The sequence below is a fragment of the Staurois parvus genome, unplaced genomic scaffold (genome assembly GCF_062004578.1).
Source record: "Staurois parvus isolate SC_StPar_1 unplaced genomic scaffold, SC_StPar_1.0 ptg000235l, whole genome shotgun sequence".
Classification (NCBI taxonomy): domain Eukaryota; kingdom Metazoa; phylum Chordata; class Amphibia; order Anura; family Ranidae; genus Staurois; species Staurois parvus.
In genome coordinates, this window is record NW_028318031.1 from 4,253,816 (window position 1) to 4,268,614 (window position 14,799).

Below are 14,799 nucleotides of genomic sequence, written 5' to 3' on the forward strand. Positions count from 1 at the left end.
TGTGTGTGTGTGTGTCTGTGGTGGTGGGGGGGGGGGGGTATTTGTACTGTCCTGGCATTTTATAAATTCAAGAAATTAGAGAGGCAGTCAGTACTGAAAATATTTCGTTACTATTTTCATGTCTAATTTTTCTCCATAACCATAACAAAAAAATAGTTTATATATTTGCCGAACTTGTAATACTTATATCTACAACAAAAATCAGTGCCCAAATCTGAATGAACTAAATTGACAATGGGTGGCATGCTATTCCAACATTTATTTTATGAACAATTCCTTGAGTTTTAATAATGTTATCTAAATGCAGTTTTGTGCCCACAGTGCTTAGTATACATGGATAAAATGGCATACATTCCTCCTAATGTTTGTGGTAATTATAATTTAGTCAGTCACATTCTTGGATATGGGTTTTTCTGCAATATCATTCAATATTCTGTCTACTTTGTAGCACCTGAAATTGTGAAGAACCTGAACACAGAGAATATCACCACCACTTCTATATCTCTGATCTGGGACAAACCAAACGGAAATGCCAGTTTTTATTTCATTCAGATCCTGGGAGAGCCAACTTTCAATCGGAATGTAACTACAACTTCTGACATTATTGATGGCCTGACACCTGGAAATTATTACACCTTCCTTGTCTCTGCCTTTGTTGATAATATCCACGGCAACAGCTCAGTAATAACTAACTATACAAGTGAGTATCAAACTTTATGCAGGTCACACACATATCAATGTTTAGTAGAACTGTGCCTTCAACTTCTTATAGAGTAGAATGCCTGATACCTGGAAATTAGCACACCTTCCTGGTCTCTGCTCGTGTTGATAATGTTGAGAGTACATAAAAAAAGGGGAAAAAACTAATTTTATTTAATTTCTTAATTTTCCGCAAAAAAATTGTGACAAAAAATTACGACTGCAAAAAGCGTGCCATGACTCTTACTAAATAACTTGGACTGTCGACTTTCCAAAAGGTGTCCTTTGGGGGATATTTGTATTGTCCTGGAATTTTAGAGCCTCAAGAAATTAGAGAGGCAGAGTTAGTACATCAGGACTGATCATTTTTCAAATATATACAGTATATACTATAGTTTGTAGACTCTATAACTTTCACCCAGACTAAATATTAAACACTGATTTGGGTTATTTTTATCAAAGAAATGTAGCAGACTACATTTTGGCTTAAATTTATGAGGAAAGATTATTTGTTAGCAAAACTTTATAGCAGAAACTCAGAAAAACATGTCTTTTCTCAAAAATTAGGGTATTTTTTTAAATTATATAGGAAACAAACTCTCAGTGGTGATTAAATAATACCTAAAGACAGCTCTATTTGTGTTTAAAAAAAGATAGAAATTCCATTTGGGTACAGTGTTGCATGACCAAGCAATTGCCAGTCAAAATAGCACAGTTCTGAATAGCAAAAAATGCCCTGGTCATGAAGGGGGTAAAACCTTCCTTGTCTCTGCCTTTGTTGATAATATCCACGGCAACAGCTCAGTAACAGCTAACTATACAAGTGAGTATCAAACTTTATGCAGGCCACACACATATCAATGTTTAGTAGAACTGTGCCTTCAACTTCTTATAGAGTAGAATGCCTGATATCTGGAAATTAGCACACCTTCCTGGACTCTGCTCGTGTTAATAATGTTTAGAGTAAGTAAAAAATTTTTTTATTTAATTTCTTAATTTTCTAGACTAAATAATATATACTGATTTGGGTTATTTTTACCGAAGAAATGTAGCAGATTACATTTTAGTCTAAATTTATGAAGAAAGATTATTTGTTAGCATAATGTTATAACAGAAACTCAGAAAACTGTGTTTTTTTCATTTTGGTATTGTTTTAGATTATGTAGCAAAAATATTAAACCCAGTAGTGATGAAATTCCACCAAAAGAAAAAAATTATATAAATTTCATTTGGGTACAGTGTTGCATAACCGAGCAATTTCCAATTAAAGAAGCACAGTTCTGAATGGCAGATAAATGTCCTGGTCATGGGAGGGGGGGGGGGACCTTCCATAGGTCCAGTGGTTAATGTCACTCTAAGTAGCTTGATAAATCAGAGATATTGATACTTAAAATACTAGAACACTGAAAACATTTTGACAATTTCTGACATTAGTGAAGGCTTGACACCTGGATATTATTACACCTTCCTTGTCTCTGCCTTTGTTGTCTATATCCAAGGCAACAGCTCAGTAATAGTTAACTATACAAGTGAGTATCAACCTTTATGCAGGCCAAGGTCATATGGGTGTGTGTGTGTTGGGGGTGGTGGGGGAGGGGGTATATGTATTGTCCTGGCATTTTAGAGCCTCAAGAATATAGTTTGTAGACTCTATAACTTTCACCCAGACTAAATGTTAACCACTGATTTGGGTTATTTTACCAAAGAAATGCAGCAGACTACATTTTAGCTTAAATTTATGAGGAAAGATTATTTGTTAGCAAACCTTTATAGCAGAAACTCAGAAAAACATGTCTTTTCTCAAAACTTAAGGTATATTTTAAAATTATGTAGGAGAAAAAACTCCCAGTGGTTATTAAATAACACCAAAAGACCGCTCTATTTGTGGGGGACAGGTCTTTAAAGCAGAACTTCCCCTCTTGGATGGAGCTCTGCTTTAACAATGTTGACAGTATGTAAAAAAATTGTGGAAAAAAGCCCAACAAATTTTATTTAATTTATTAATTTTCCAAAGAATTGTGGGAATAAATTACAACTTCTAAAAACTCACAATGCCTCTTGCTAAATGCCATGGACTGTCTACTTTCCAAAAAGGGGTCATATGGGTGTGTGTGTAGGGGAGGGGGATTATTTTTACTGTCCTGGCATTTTAGAGCTTCAAGAAATTAGAGAGGCCGTCAGTACATCAGGACTGATAAATTTTCAAATATAGATACTATAGTTTGTTAACTCTAAAAAAATTTTACCCATACTAAATATTAAACACTAATTTGGGTTATTTTTTTACCAAAGAAATGTAGCAGACTACATTGTGGCTTAAATTTATGAGGAAAGATTATTTGTTAGCAAAACTATATAGCAGAAACTCAGAAAAATGTGTGTTTTCTAAAAAATTAAGGTATTTTCTTAAATCATGTAGCAAAAAAAACCCCAGTGGTTATTAAATAACACCAAAAGACAACTCTATTTGTGTTCAAAAAAGATATACAATTCTTTTGGGTACAGTGTTGCATGACCGAGCAATTGCCAGTCAAAATAGCACAGTTCTGAATAGCAAAAAATGCCCTGGTCATGAAGGGGGTAAAACCTTCTGGAGTTTAAGTGATTAATATCACGTTAAGCAGCTTGATAAATCAGAGATATTGATCCATACCATACTAGAACACTGAAAACATTTTGTTACTAGATTTATCCCTAACTTTTCTCCATAACCATAAAAAAAAAAATTGTAGTTTATATTTTTACCCAACTTGTAATACTTATATCTATAACAGAAATCATTGCCCAAATCTGAATGAACTAAATTGACACATTTGGAGCTAGAGGTGGCAATGCTATTCCAACATGTACCGTATTTTTCGCTCCATAAGACGCACCTAGATTTTAGAGGAGAAAAACAAGAAAAAAAATATTCTGAACCAATGGACTGCAGACATAGTACAGGAAATGACCAGAGACTGCAGACATAGTACAGTTGATGAAAAGAGACTGCAGACATAGAACAGGAGATGACCAGAGACTGCGGATATAGTACAGGAGAAGACCTGAGACTGCAGACATAGTACAGGAGATGACCAGAGACTGCGGACATACTACAGGAGATGACAAGAGACTGCGGACATAGTACAGGAGATAACCAGAGACTGCGGACATACTACAGGAGAAGACCAGAGACTGCGGACATAGTACAGGAGATGGCCAGAGACTGCGGACATACTACAGGAAATGAGCAGAGACTGCAGACATAGTACAGTTGATGACCAGAGACTGCAGACATAGTACAAAAGATGACCAGAGACTGCAGACATAGTACAGGTGATGACCAGAGACTGCGGACACAGTACAGGAGATGACTAGAGACTGCGGACATAGTACAGGAGATGACCAGAGACTGCGGACATAGTACTGTTGATGACCAGAGACTGCGGACATAGTACAGGAGATGACCAGAGACTGCAGACATAGTACAGGAGATGAACAAAGACTGCAGACACAGTACAGGAGATGACCAGAGACTGCAGACATACTACAGATAACCTGAGACTGTGGACATAGTACAGGAGATGACCAGAGACTGCGGACATACTACAGTTGATGACCAGAGACTGCAGACATAGAACAGGAGATGACCAGAGACTGTGGACATAGTACAGGAGAAGACCTGAGACTGCAGACATAGTACAGGAGATGACCAGAGACTGCGGACATACTACAGGAGATGACCAGAGACTGCGGACATAGTACAGGGGATGGCCAGAGACTGCGGACATACTACAGGAAATGACCAGAGACTGCAGACATAGTGCAAAAGATGACCAGAGACTGCAGACATAGTACAAGAGATGACCAGAGACTGCGGACACAGTACAGGAGATGACTAGAGACTGTAGACATACTACAGGAGATGACCAGAGACTGCGGACATAGTGCAGGAGATGACGAGAGGCTGCGGACATAGTACTGTTGATGACCAGAGACTGCGGACACTACAGGAGATGACCAGAGACTGCGGACACTACAGGAGATGACCAGAGACTGCAGACATAGTACAGGAGATGACCAGAGACAGCGGACATAGCACAGGAGAAGACCGAAGACTGCAGACATAGTACAGGAGATGACCAGAGACTGCAGACATACTACAGGAGATGACCAGAGACTGCGACCATAGTACAGGGGATGGTCAGAGACTGCGGACATAGTACAGGAGATGACCAGAGACTGCGGACATAGTACAGGAAATGAGCAGAGACTGCAGACATAGTACAGTTGATAACCAGAGACTGCAGACATAGTACAAAAGATGACCAGAGACTGCAGACATAGTACAGGAGATGACCAGAGACTGCGGACATAGTACAGGAGATGACCAGAGACTGCGGACATAGTACAGGAGATGACCAGAGACTGCGGACATAGTACAGGAAATGAGCAGAGACTGCAGACATAGTACAGTTGATAACCAGAGACTGCAGACATAGTACAAAAGATGACCAGAGACTGCAGACATAGTACAGGAGATGACCAGAGACTGCAGACATAGTACAGGAGATGACCAGAGACTGCGGACATAGTACAGGAGAAGACCTAAGACTGCAGAAATAGTACAGGAGATGACCAGAGACTGCGGACATACTACAGGAGATGACTAGAGACTGCGGACATAATACAGGGGATGGCCAGAGACTGCGGACATAGTACAGGAGATGGCCAGAGACTGCAGACATACTACAGTTGATGACCAGAGACTGCAGACATAGTGCAGGAGATGACCAGAGACTGCAGACATAGTACAGGAGATGACCAGAGACTGCGGACATAGTACAGGAGAAGACCTAAGACTGCAGAAATAGTACAGGAGATGACCAGAGACTGCGGACATACTACAGGAGATGACTAGAGACTGCGGACATAATACAGGGGATGGCCAGAGACTGCGGACATAGTACAGGAGATGGCCAGAGACTGCAGACATACTACAGTTGATGACCAGAGACTGCAGACATAGTGCAGGAGATGACCAGAGACTGCAGACATAGTACAGGAGATGACCAGAGACTACGGACATAGTACAGAAGAAGACCTAAGACTGCAGACATAGTACAGGAGATGACCAGAGACTGCGGACATACTACAGGAGATGACCAGAGACTGCGGACATAGTACAGGGGATGGCTAGAGACTGCGGACATAGTACAGGAGATGACCAGAGACTGCGGACATACTACAGCTGATGACCAGAGACTGCAGACATAGTACAGGAGAAGACCTGAGACTGCAGGCATAGTACAGGAGATGACCAGAGACTGCGGACATACTACAGGAGATGACCAGAGACTGCAGACACAGTACAGGAGATGACCAGAGACTGAGGACATAGTACAGGGGATGGCCAGAGACTGCGGATATAGTACAGGAAATGAGCAGAGACTGCAGACATAGTACAGTTGATGACCTGAGACTGCAGACATAGTACAAAAGATGACCAGAGGCTGTGGACATAGTACAGGAGATGACCAGAGATTGCAGACATTGTACAGGAGATGAACAGAGACTGCGGACATACTACAGATGACCAGAGACTGCGGACACAGTAGAGGAGATGACCAGAGACTGCGGACATAGTACAGGAGATGACCAGAAACTGTGGACATATTACAGGAGATGACCAGAGACTATGGACATAGTACAGGAGATGACCAGAGACTGCAGACATAGTACAGAAGATGACCAGAGACTGTGGACATAGTACAGGAGATGACCAGAGGCTGGAGACATAGTACAGTATATGACCAGAGACTGCGGACACAGTAGAGGAGATGACCAGAGACTGCGGACATAGTACAGGAGATGACCAGAAACTGTGGACATATTACAGGAGATGACCAGAGACTGCGGACATAGTACAGGAGATGACCAGAGACTGCAGACATAGTACAGAAGATGACCAGAGACTGTGGACATAGTACAATATATGACCAGAGGCTGCGGACATAGTACAGGAGATGACCAGAGACTGCGGACACAGTACAGGAGATGACCAGAGACTGCAGACATAGTACAGGAGATGACCAGAGGCTGGAGACATAGTACAGGAGATGACCAGAGGCTGGAGACATAGTACAGTATATGACCAGAGACTGCGGACATAGTACAGGAGATGACCAGAGGCTGGAGACATAGTACAGGAGATGACCAGAGACGACAGACCTTTGGGGACGGGGGGGGCTGGTACCCGAATTTAACAAGTACCCACTCCCACTTGCATGGAGTTGTCCTCCCCTTAGTCTTGTGGAACACGTGACAAGCCCCAGAAGACTACGGGGCCATTCACAAAGTGCAGCGCTTCTCCTGCATTCGCAGTGGGCACCCAGCTGTGAAGCCGCAAGCTGTCACAGCCGGGTGCCCACACTTAAGATGCTGGCGTCAGGGAGAGAAGATGGCCAGTAAAAGCAGGACACCATTGGACCGAGGAGAAGATTCCTCTGCACAGTAGAGCCGAGCGGATGGCTCGGTATTCTAATACGGCGGCGGTGACGGGGAGAATACCGGGCCTGCCACTCCATATTCGCTCCACAAGATGCACAGACATTTTCCCCCATGTTTTTTGGGGAACAAAGTGCGTCTTATGGAGTGAAATATACAGTATCTTATGTACAATTCCTTGAGTTTTAATAATGTTATCTAAATGCAGTTCTGTGCCCACAGTGCTTAGTATACATGGATAAAATGGCATTCATTCCTCCTAATGTTTGTGGTAATTATAATTTAGTCAGTCACATTCTTGGATATGAGTTTTTCTGCAATATCATTCAATATTCTGTCTACTTTGTAGCACCTGAAATTGTGAAGAACCTGAACACAGAGAATATCACCACCACTTCTATATCTCTGAGCTGGGACAAACCAAACGGAAATGCCAGTTTTTATTTCATTCAGATCCTGGGAGAGCCAACTTTCAATAGGAATGTAACTACAACTTCTGACATTATTGATGGCCTGACACCTGGAAATTATTACACCTTCCTTGTCTCTGCCTTTGTTGATAATATCCATGGCAACAGCTCAGTAATAGCTAACTATACAAGTGAGTATCAAACTTTATGCAGGCCACACACATATCAACGTTTAGTAGAACTGTGCCTTCAACTTATTATAGAGTAGAATGCCTGATATCTGGAAATTAGCACACCTTCCTGGGCTCTGCTCGTGTTAATAATGTTTAGCGTAAGTAAAAAAATGTTTTATTTAATTTCTTAATTTTCTAGACTAAATAATATATACTGATTTGGGTTATTTTTACTGAAGAAATGTAGCAGATTACATTTTGGTCTAAATTTATGAAGAAAGATTATTTGTTAGCAAAATGGAAAACTGTGTTTTTTTCATTTTGGTATTGTTTTAGATTATGTAGCAAAAATATTAAACCCAGTAGTGATGAAATACCACCAAAAGAAAAAAATTATATAAATTTCATTTGGGTACAGTGTTGCATAACCGAGCAATTTCCAGTTAAAGAAGCACAGTTCTGAATGGCAGATAAATGTCCTGGTCATGGGGGGGGACCTTCCATAGGTCCAGTGGTTAATGTCACTCTAAGTAGCTTGATAAATCAGAGATATTGATACTTACAGTACTAGAACACTGAAAACATTTTGACAATTTCTGACATTAGTGAAGGCTTGACACCTGGATATTATTACACCTTCCTTGTCTCTGCCTTTGTTGTCTATATCCAAGGCAACAGCTCAGTAATAATTAACTATACAAGTGAGTATCAACCTTTATGCAGGCCAAGGTCATATGGGGGTGTGTGTGTGTTGGGGGTGGCGGGGGGATTTGTACTGTCCTGGCATTTTAGAGCCTCAAGAATATAGTTTGTAGACTCTATAACTTTCACCCAGACTAAATGTTAACCACTGATTTGGGTTGTTTTTACCAAAGAAATGTAGCAGACTACATTTTAGCTTAAATTTATGAGGAAAGATTATTTGTTAGCAAAACTTTATAAAATTAAGGTATATTTTAAAATTATGTAGGAGAAAAAACTCCCAGTGGTTATTAAATAACGCCAAAAGACAGCTCTATTTGTGGGGGACAGGTCTTTAAAGCAGAACTTCCCCTCTTGGATGGAGCTCTGCTTTAACAATGTTGACAGTATGTAAAAAAATTGTGGAAAAAAAACCAACAAATTTTATTTAATTTATTAATTTTCCAAAGAATTGTTGGAATAAATTACAACTTCTAAAAACTCACAATGCCTCTTGCTAAATGCCATGGACTGTCTACTTTCCAAAAAGGGGTCATATGGGCGTGTGTGTAGGGAAGGGGGGATATTTTTACTGTCCTGGCATTTTAGAGCTTCAAGAAATTAGAGAAGCCGTCAGTACATCAGGACTGATCAATTTTCAAATATATATACTATAGTTTGTAAACTCTATAATTTTCACTCATACTAAATATTAAACACTAATTTGGGTTATTTTTTTACCAAAGAAATGTAGCAGACTACATTTTGGCTTAAATTTATGAGGAAAGATTATTTGTTAGCAAAACTATATAGCAGAAACTCAGAAAAATGTGTGTTTTCTAAAAAATTAAGCTATTTTCTTAAATCATGTAGCAAAAAAAAAAAATCCAGTGGTTATTAAATAACACCAAAAGACAACTCTATTTGTGTTTAAAAAAGATATACAATTCTTTTGGGTACAGTGTTGCATGACCAAGCAATTGCCAGTCAAAATAGCACAGTTCTGAATAGCAAAAAATGTCCTGGTCATGAAGGGGGTAAAACCTTCTGGAGTTTAAGTAATTAATATCATGTTAAGCAGCTTGATAAATCAGAGATATTGATACATACCATACTAGAACAGTGAAAACATTTTTTTTACTAGATTCATCTCTAACTTTCCTCCATAACCATAAAAAAAAATTGCAGTTTATATTTTTACCCAACTTGTAATACTTATATCTATAACAGAAATCATTGCCCAAATCTGAATGAACTAAATTAACACATTTGGAGCTAGAGGTGGCAATAATATTCCAACATGTACCGTATTTTTCGCTCCATAAGATGCACCTAGATTTTAGAGGAGAAAAACAAGAAAAAAAATATTCTGAACCAATGAACTGCAGACATAGTACAGGAAATGACCAGAGACTGCAGACATAGTACAGGAGATGACCAGAGACTGCGGACATAGTACAGGAGAAGACCTGAGACTGCAGACATAGTACAGGAGATGACCAGAGACTGCGGACATAGTACAGGGGATGGCCAGAGACTGCAGACACAGTACAGGAGATGACCAGAGACTGCAGACATAGTACAGGAGATGAACAGAGACTGCAGACACAGTACAGGAGATGACCAGAGACTGCGGACATACTACAGATGACCTGAGACTGTGGACATAGTACAGGAGATGACCAGAGACTGCGGACATACTACAGTTGATGACCAGAGACTGCAGACATAGAACAGGAGATGACCAGAGACTGTGGACATAGTACAGGAGAAGACCTGAGACTGCGGACATACTACAGGAGATGACCAGAGACTGCGGACATAGTACAGGGGCTGGCCAGAGACTGCGGACATACTACAGGAAATGACCAGAGACTGCAGACATAGTACAAAAGATGACCAGAGACTGCAGACATAGTACAAGAGATGACCAGAGACTGCGGACACAGTACAGGAGATGACTAGAGACTGTAGACATACTACAGGAGATGACCAGAGACTGCGGACATAGTGCAGGAGATGACCGAAGACTGCAGACATAGTACAGGAGATGACCAGAGACTGCGGACATACTACAGGAGATGACCAGAGACTTCGGACATAGTACAGGGGATGGCTAAAGACTGTGGACATAGTACAGGAGATGACCAGAGACTGTGGACATAGTACAGGAGATGACCAGAGACTGTGGACATAGTACAGGAGATGACCAGAGACTGCGGACATACTACAGGAGATGACCAGAGACTGCGGACATAGTACAGGGGATGGTCAGAGACTGCGGACATAGTACAGGAGATGACCAGAGACTGCGGACATAGTACTGTTGATGACCAGAGACTGCGGACACTACAGGAGATGACCAGAGACTGCGGACACTACAGGAGATGACCAGAGACTGCAGACATAGTACAGGAGATGACCAGAGACTGCAGACATAGTACAGGAGATGACCAGAGACAGCGGACATAGTACAGGAGAAGACCGAAGACTGCAGACATAGTACAGGAGATGACCAGAGACTGCGGACATACTACAGGAGATGACCAGAGACTGCGGACATAGTAAAGGGGATGGCTAGAGACTGTGGACATAGTACAGGAGATGACCAGAGACTGCGGACATAGTACAGGAGATGACCAGAGACTGCGGACATAGTACAGGAAATGAGCAGAGACTGCAGACATAGTACAGTTGATAACCAGAGACTGCAGACATAGTACAAAAGATGACCAGAGACTGCAGACATAGTACAGGAGATGACCAGAGACTGCAGACATAGTACAGGAGATGACCAGAGACTGCGGACATAGTACAGGAGATGACCAGAGACTGCGGACATAGTACAGGAAATGAGCAGAGACTGCAGACATAGTACAGTTGATAACCAGAGACTGCAGACATAGTACAAAAGATGACCAGAGACTGCAGACATAGTACAGGAGATGACCAGAGACTGCAGACATAGTACAGGAGATGGCCAGAGACTGCGGACATAGTACAGGAGAAGACCTAAGACTGCAGAAATAGTACAGGAGATGACCATAGACTGCGGACATACTACAGGAGATGACCAGAGACTGCGGACATAATACAGGGGATAGCCAGAGACTGCGGACATAGTACAGGAGATGGCCAGAGACTGCGGACATACTACAGTTGATGACCAGAGACTGCAGACATAGTGCAGGAGATGACCAGAGTCTACGGACATAGTACAGAAGAAGACCTAAGACTGCAGACATAGTACAGGAGATGACCAGAGACTGCGGACATACTACAGGAGATGACCAGAGACTGCGGACATAGTACAGGGGATGGCTAGAGACTGCGGACATAGTACAGGAGATGACCAGAGACTGCGGACATTCTACAGTTGATGACCAGAGACTGCAGACATAGTGCAGGAGATGACCAGAGACTGCAGACATAGTACAGGAGAAGACCTGAGACTGCAGGCATAGTACAGGAGATGACCAGAGACTGCGGACATACTACAGGAGATGACCAGAGACTGAGGACATAGTACAGGTGATGGCCAGAGACTGCGGATATAGTACAGGAAATGAGCAGAGACTGCAGACATAGTACAAAAGATGACCATAGACTGCAGACATAGTACAAAAGATGACCATAGACTGCAGACATAGTACAAAAGATGACCAGAGGCTGTGGACATAGTACAGGAGATGACCAGAGACTGCAGACATTGTACAGGAGATGAACAGAGACTGCGGACATACTACAGATGACCAGAGACTGTGGACATAGTACAGGAGATGACCAGAGACTGCGGACATAGTACAGGAGATGACCAGAAACTGTGGACATATTACAGGAGATGACCAGAGACTACGGACATAGTACAGGAGATGACCAGAGACTGCAGACATAGTACAGAAGATGACCAGAGACTGCGGACATAGTACAGGAGATGACCAGAGACTGCGGACATACTACAGAAGATGACCAGAGACTGCGGACATACTACAGAAGATGACCAGAGACTGTGGACATAGTACAGGAGATGACCAGAGACTGCGGACATATTACAGAAGATGACCAGAGACTGCGGACATACTACAGAAGATGACCAGAGACTGCGGACATAGTACAGGAGATGACCAGAGACTGCGGACATAGTACAGGAGATGACCAGAGGCTGGAGACATAGTACAGTATATGACCAGAGACTGCGGACATAGTACAGGAGATGACCAGAGACTGCGGACATATTACAGAAGATGACCAGAGACTGCGGACATACTACAGAAGATGACCAGAGACTGTGGACATAGTACAGGAGATGACCAGAGACTGCGGACATAGTACAGGAGATGACCAGAGGCTGGAGACATAGTACAGTATATGACCAGAGACTGCGGACATAGTACAGGAGATGACCAGAGGCTGTGGACATAGTACAGGAGATGACCAGAGGCTGGAGACATAGTACAGTATATGACCAGATGCTGCGGACATAGTACAGGAGATGACCAGAGACTGTGGACATAGTACAGGAGATGACCAGAGGCTGGAGACATAGTACAGGAGATGACCAGAGACGATAGACCTTTGGGGACGGGGGGGGCTGGTACCCGAATTTAACAAGTACCCACTCCCACTTGCATGGAGTTGTCCTCCCCTTAGTCTTGTGGAACACGTGACAAGCCCCAGAAGACTACGGGGCCATTCACAAAGCGCAGCGCTTCTCCTGCATTTGCAGTGGGCACCCAGCTGTGAAGCCGCAAGCTGTCACAGCCGGGTGCCCACACTTAAGATGCTGGCGTCAGGGAGAGAAGATGGCCAGTAAAAGCAGGACACCGTTGGACCGAGGAGAAGATTCCTCTGCACAGTAGAGCCGAGCGGATGGCTCGGTATTCTAACACGGCGGCGGTGACGGGGAGAATACCGGGCCTGCCACTCCATATTCGCTCCACAAGATGCACAGACATTTTCCCCCATGTTTTTTGGAGAACAAAGTGCGTCTTATGGAGTGAAATATACAGTATCTTATGTACAATTCCTTGAGTTTTAATAATGTTATCTAAATGTAGTTCTGTGCCCACAGTGCTTAGTATACATGGATAAAATGGCATACATTCCTCCTAATGTTTGTGGTAATTATAATTTAGTCAGTCACATTCTTGGATATTGGTTTTTCTGCAATATCATTCAATTTTCTGTCTACTTTGTAGCACCTGAAATCGTGAAGAACCTGAACATAGAGAATATCACCACCACTTCTATATCTCTGAGCTGGGAAAAACCAGATGGAAATGCCAGTTTTTATTTCATTCAGATCCTGGGAGAGCCAACTTTCAATAGGAATGTAACTACTACTTCTGACATTATTGATGGCCTGACGCCTGGAAATGTTTACACCTTCCTTGTCTCTGCCTTTGTTGATAATATCCACGGCAACAGCTCAGTAATAGCTAACTATGCAAGTGAGTATCAAACTTTATGCAGGCCACACACATATCAATGTTTAGTAGAACTGTGCCTTCAACTTATTATACAGTAGAATGCCTGATACCTGGAAATTAGTACACCTTCCTGGTCTCTGCTCTTGTTGATAATGTTGAGAGTGCATTAAAAAAAAGTGTGGAAAAAAAAACAAATCTTATTTAACTTTTTTTTGCAAAAAAATTGGGACAAAAACTTACAACAGCAAAAACTCGCCATGCCTCTTACTAAATAACTTGAACTGTCGACTCTCCATAAAGGGTCCTTTGGGGGATATTTGTATTGTCCTGGCATTTAGAACCTCAAGAAATTAAAGAGGTTGTCAGTACATCAGGGATGATCAATTTCATCTTAAATATATATTATAGTTTGTATATTCTATAACTTCCACACAGACAAAATAAGATATACTGATTTGGGTTATTTTTACCAAAGAAATGTAGCAGATTACATTTTGGTCTAAATTTATGAAGAAATATTATTTGTTAGCAAAATGTTATAACAGAAACTCAGAAAATTGTTTTTTTCATTTTGGTATTGTTTTATCTTATGTAGCTAAAATATTAAACACAGTAGTGATGAAATACCACCAAAAGAAAAAATAATATAAATTTAATTTGGGTACAGTGTTGCATGACCAAGCAATTTCCAGTTAAAGAAGCACAGTTCTGAATGGCAGAAAAATGTCCTGGTAATGAGGTCCAGTGGTTAATTTCACTTTAAGTAGCTTGATAAATCAGAGAAATGATTACTCCTTCTTTGTCTCTTCCTTTGTTGATAATATCCACGGCAACAGCTCAGTAATAGCTAATTATACAAGTGAGTATCAGTCCTTATGCAAGCCACACACATATCAACGTTTAGTAGAACTGTGCCTTCAA

At 41.6% G+C, this 14,799-nt stretch overlaps 1 protein-coding gene across 1 annotated transcript in view; it reads left to right on the top strand.

The window, feature by feature from the left end:
* LOC149460091 (uncharacterized) overlaps window positions 1–14,799 on the top strand; it is a 370,510-nt gene that overhangs the window by 142,165 nt on the left and 213,546 nt on the right. The window contains 3 exon segments of the mRNA XM_089680163.1: window positions 449–700; window positions 7,535–7,786; window positions 13,648–13,899. Coding sequence (XP_089536289.1) covers window positions 449–700; window positions 7,535–7,786; window positions 13,648–13,899 — 756 coding nt within the window.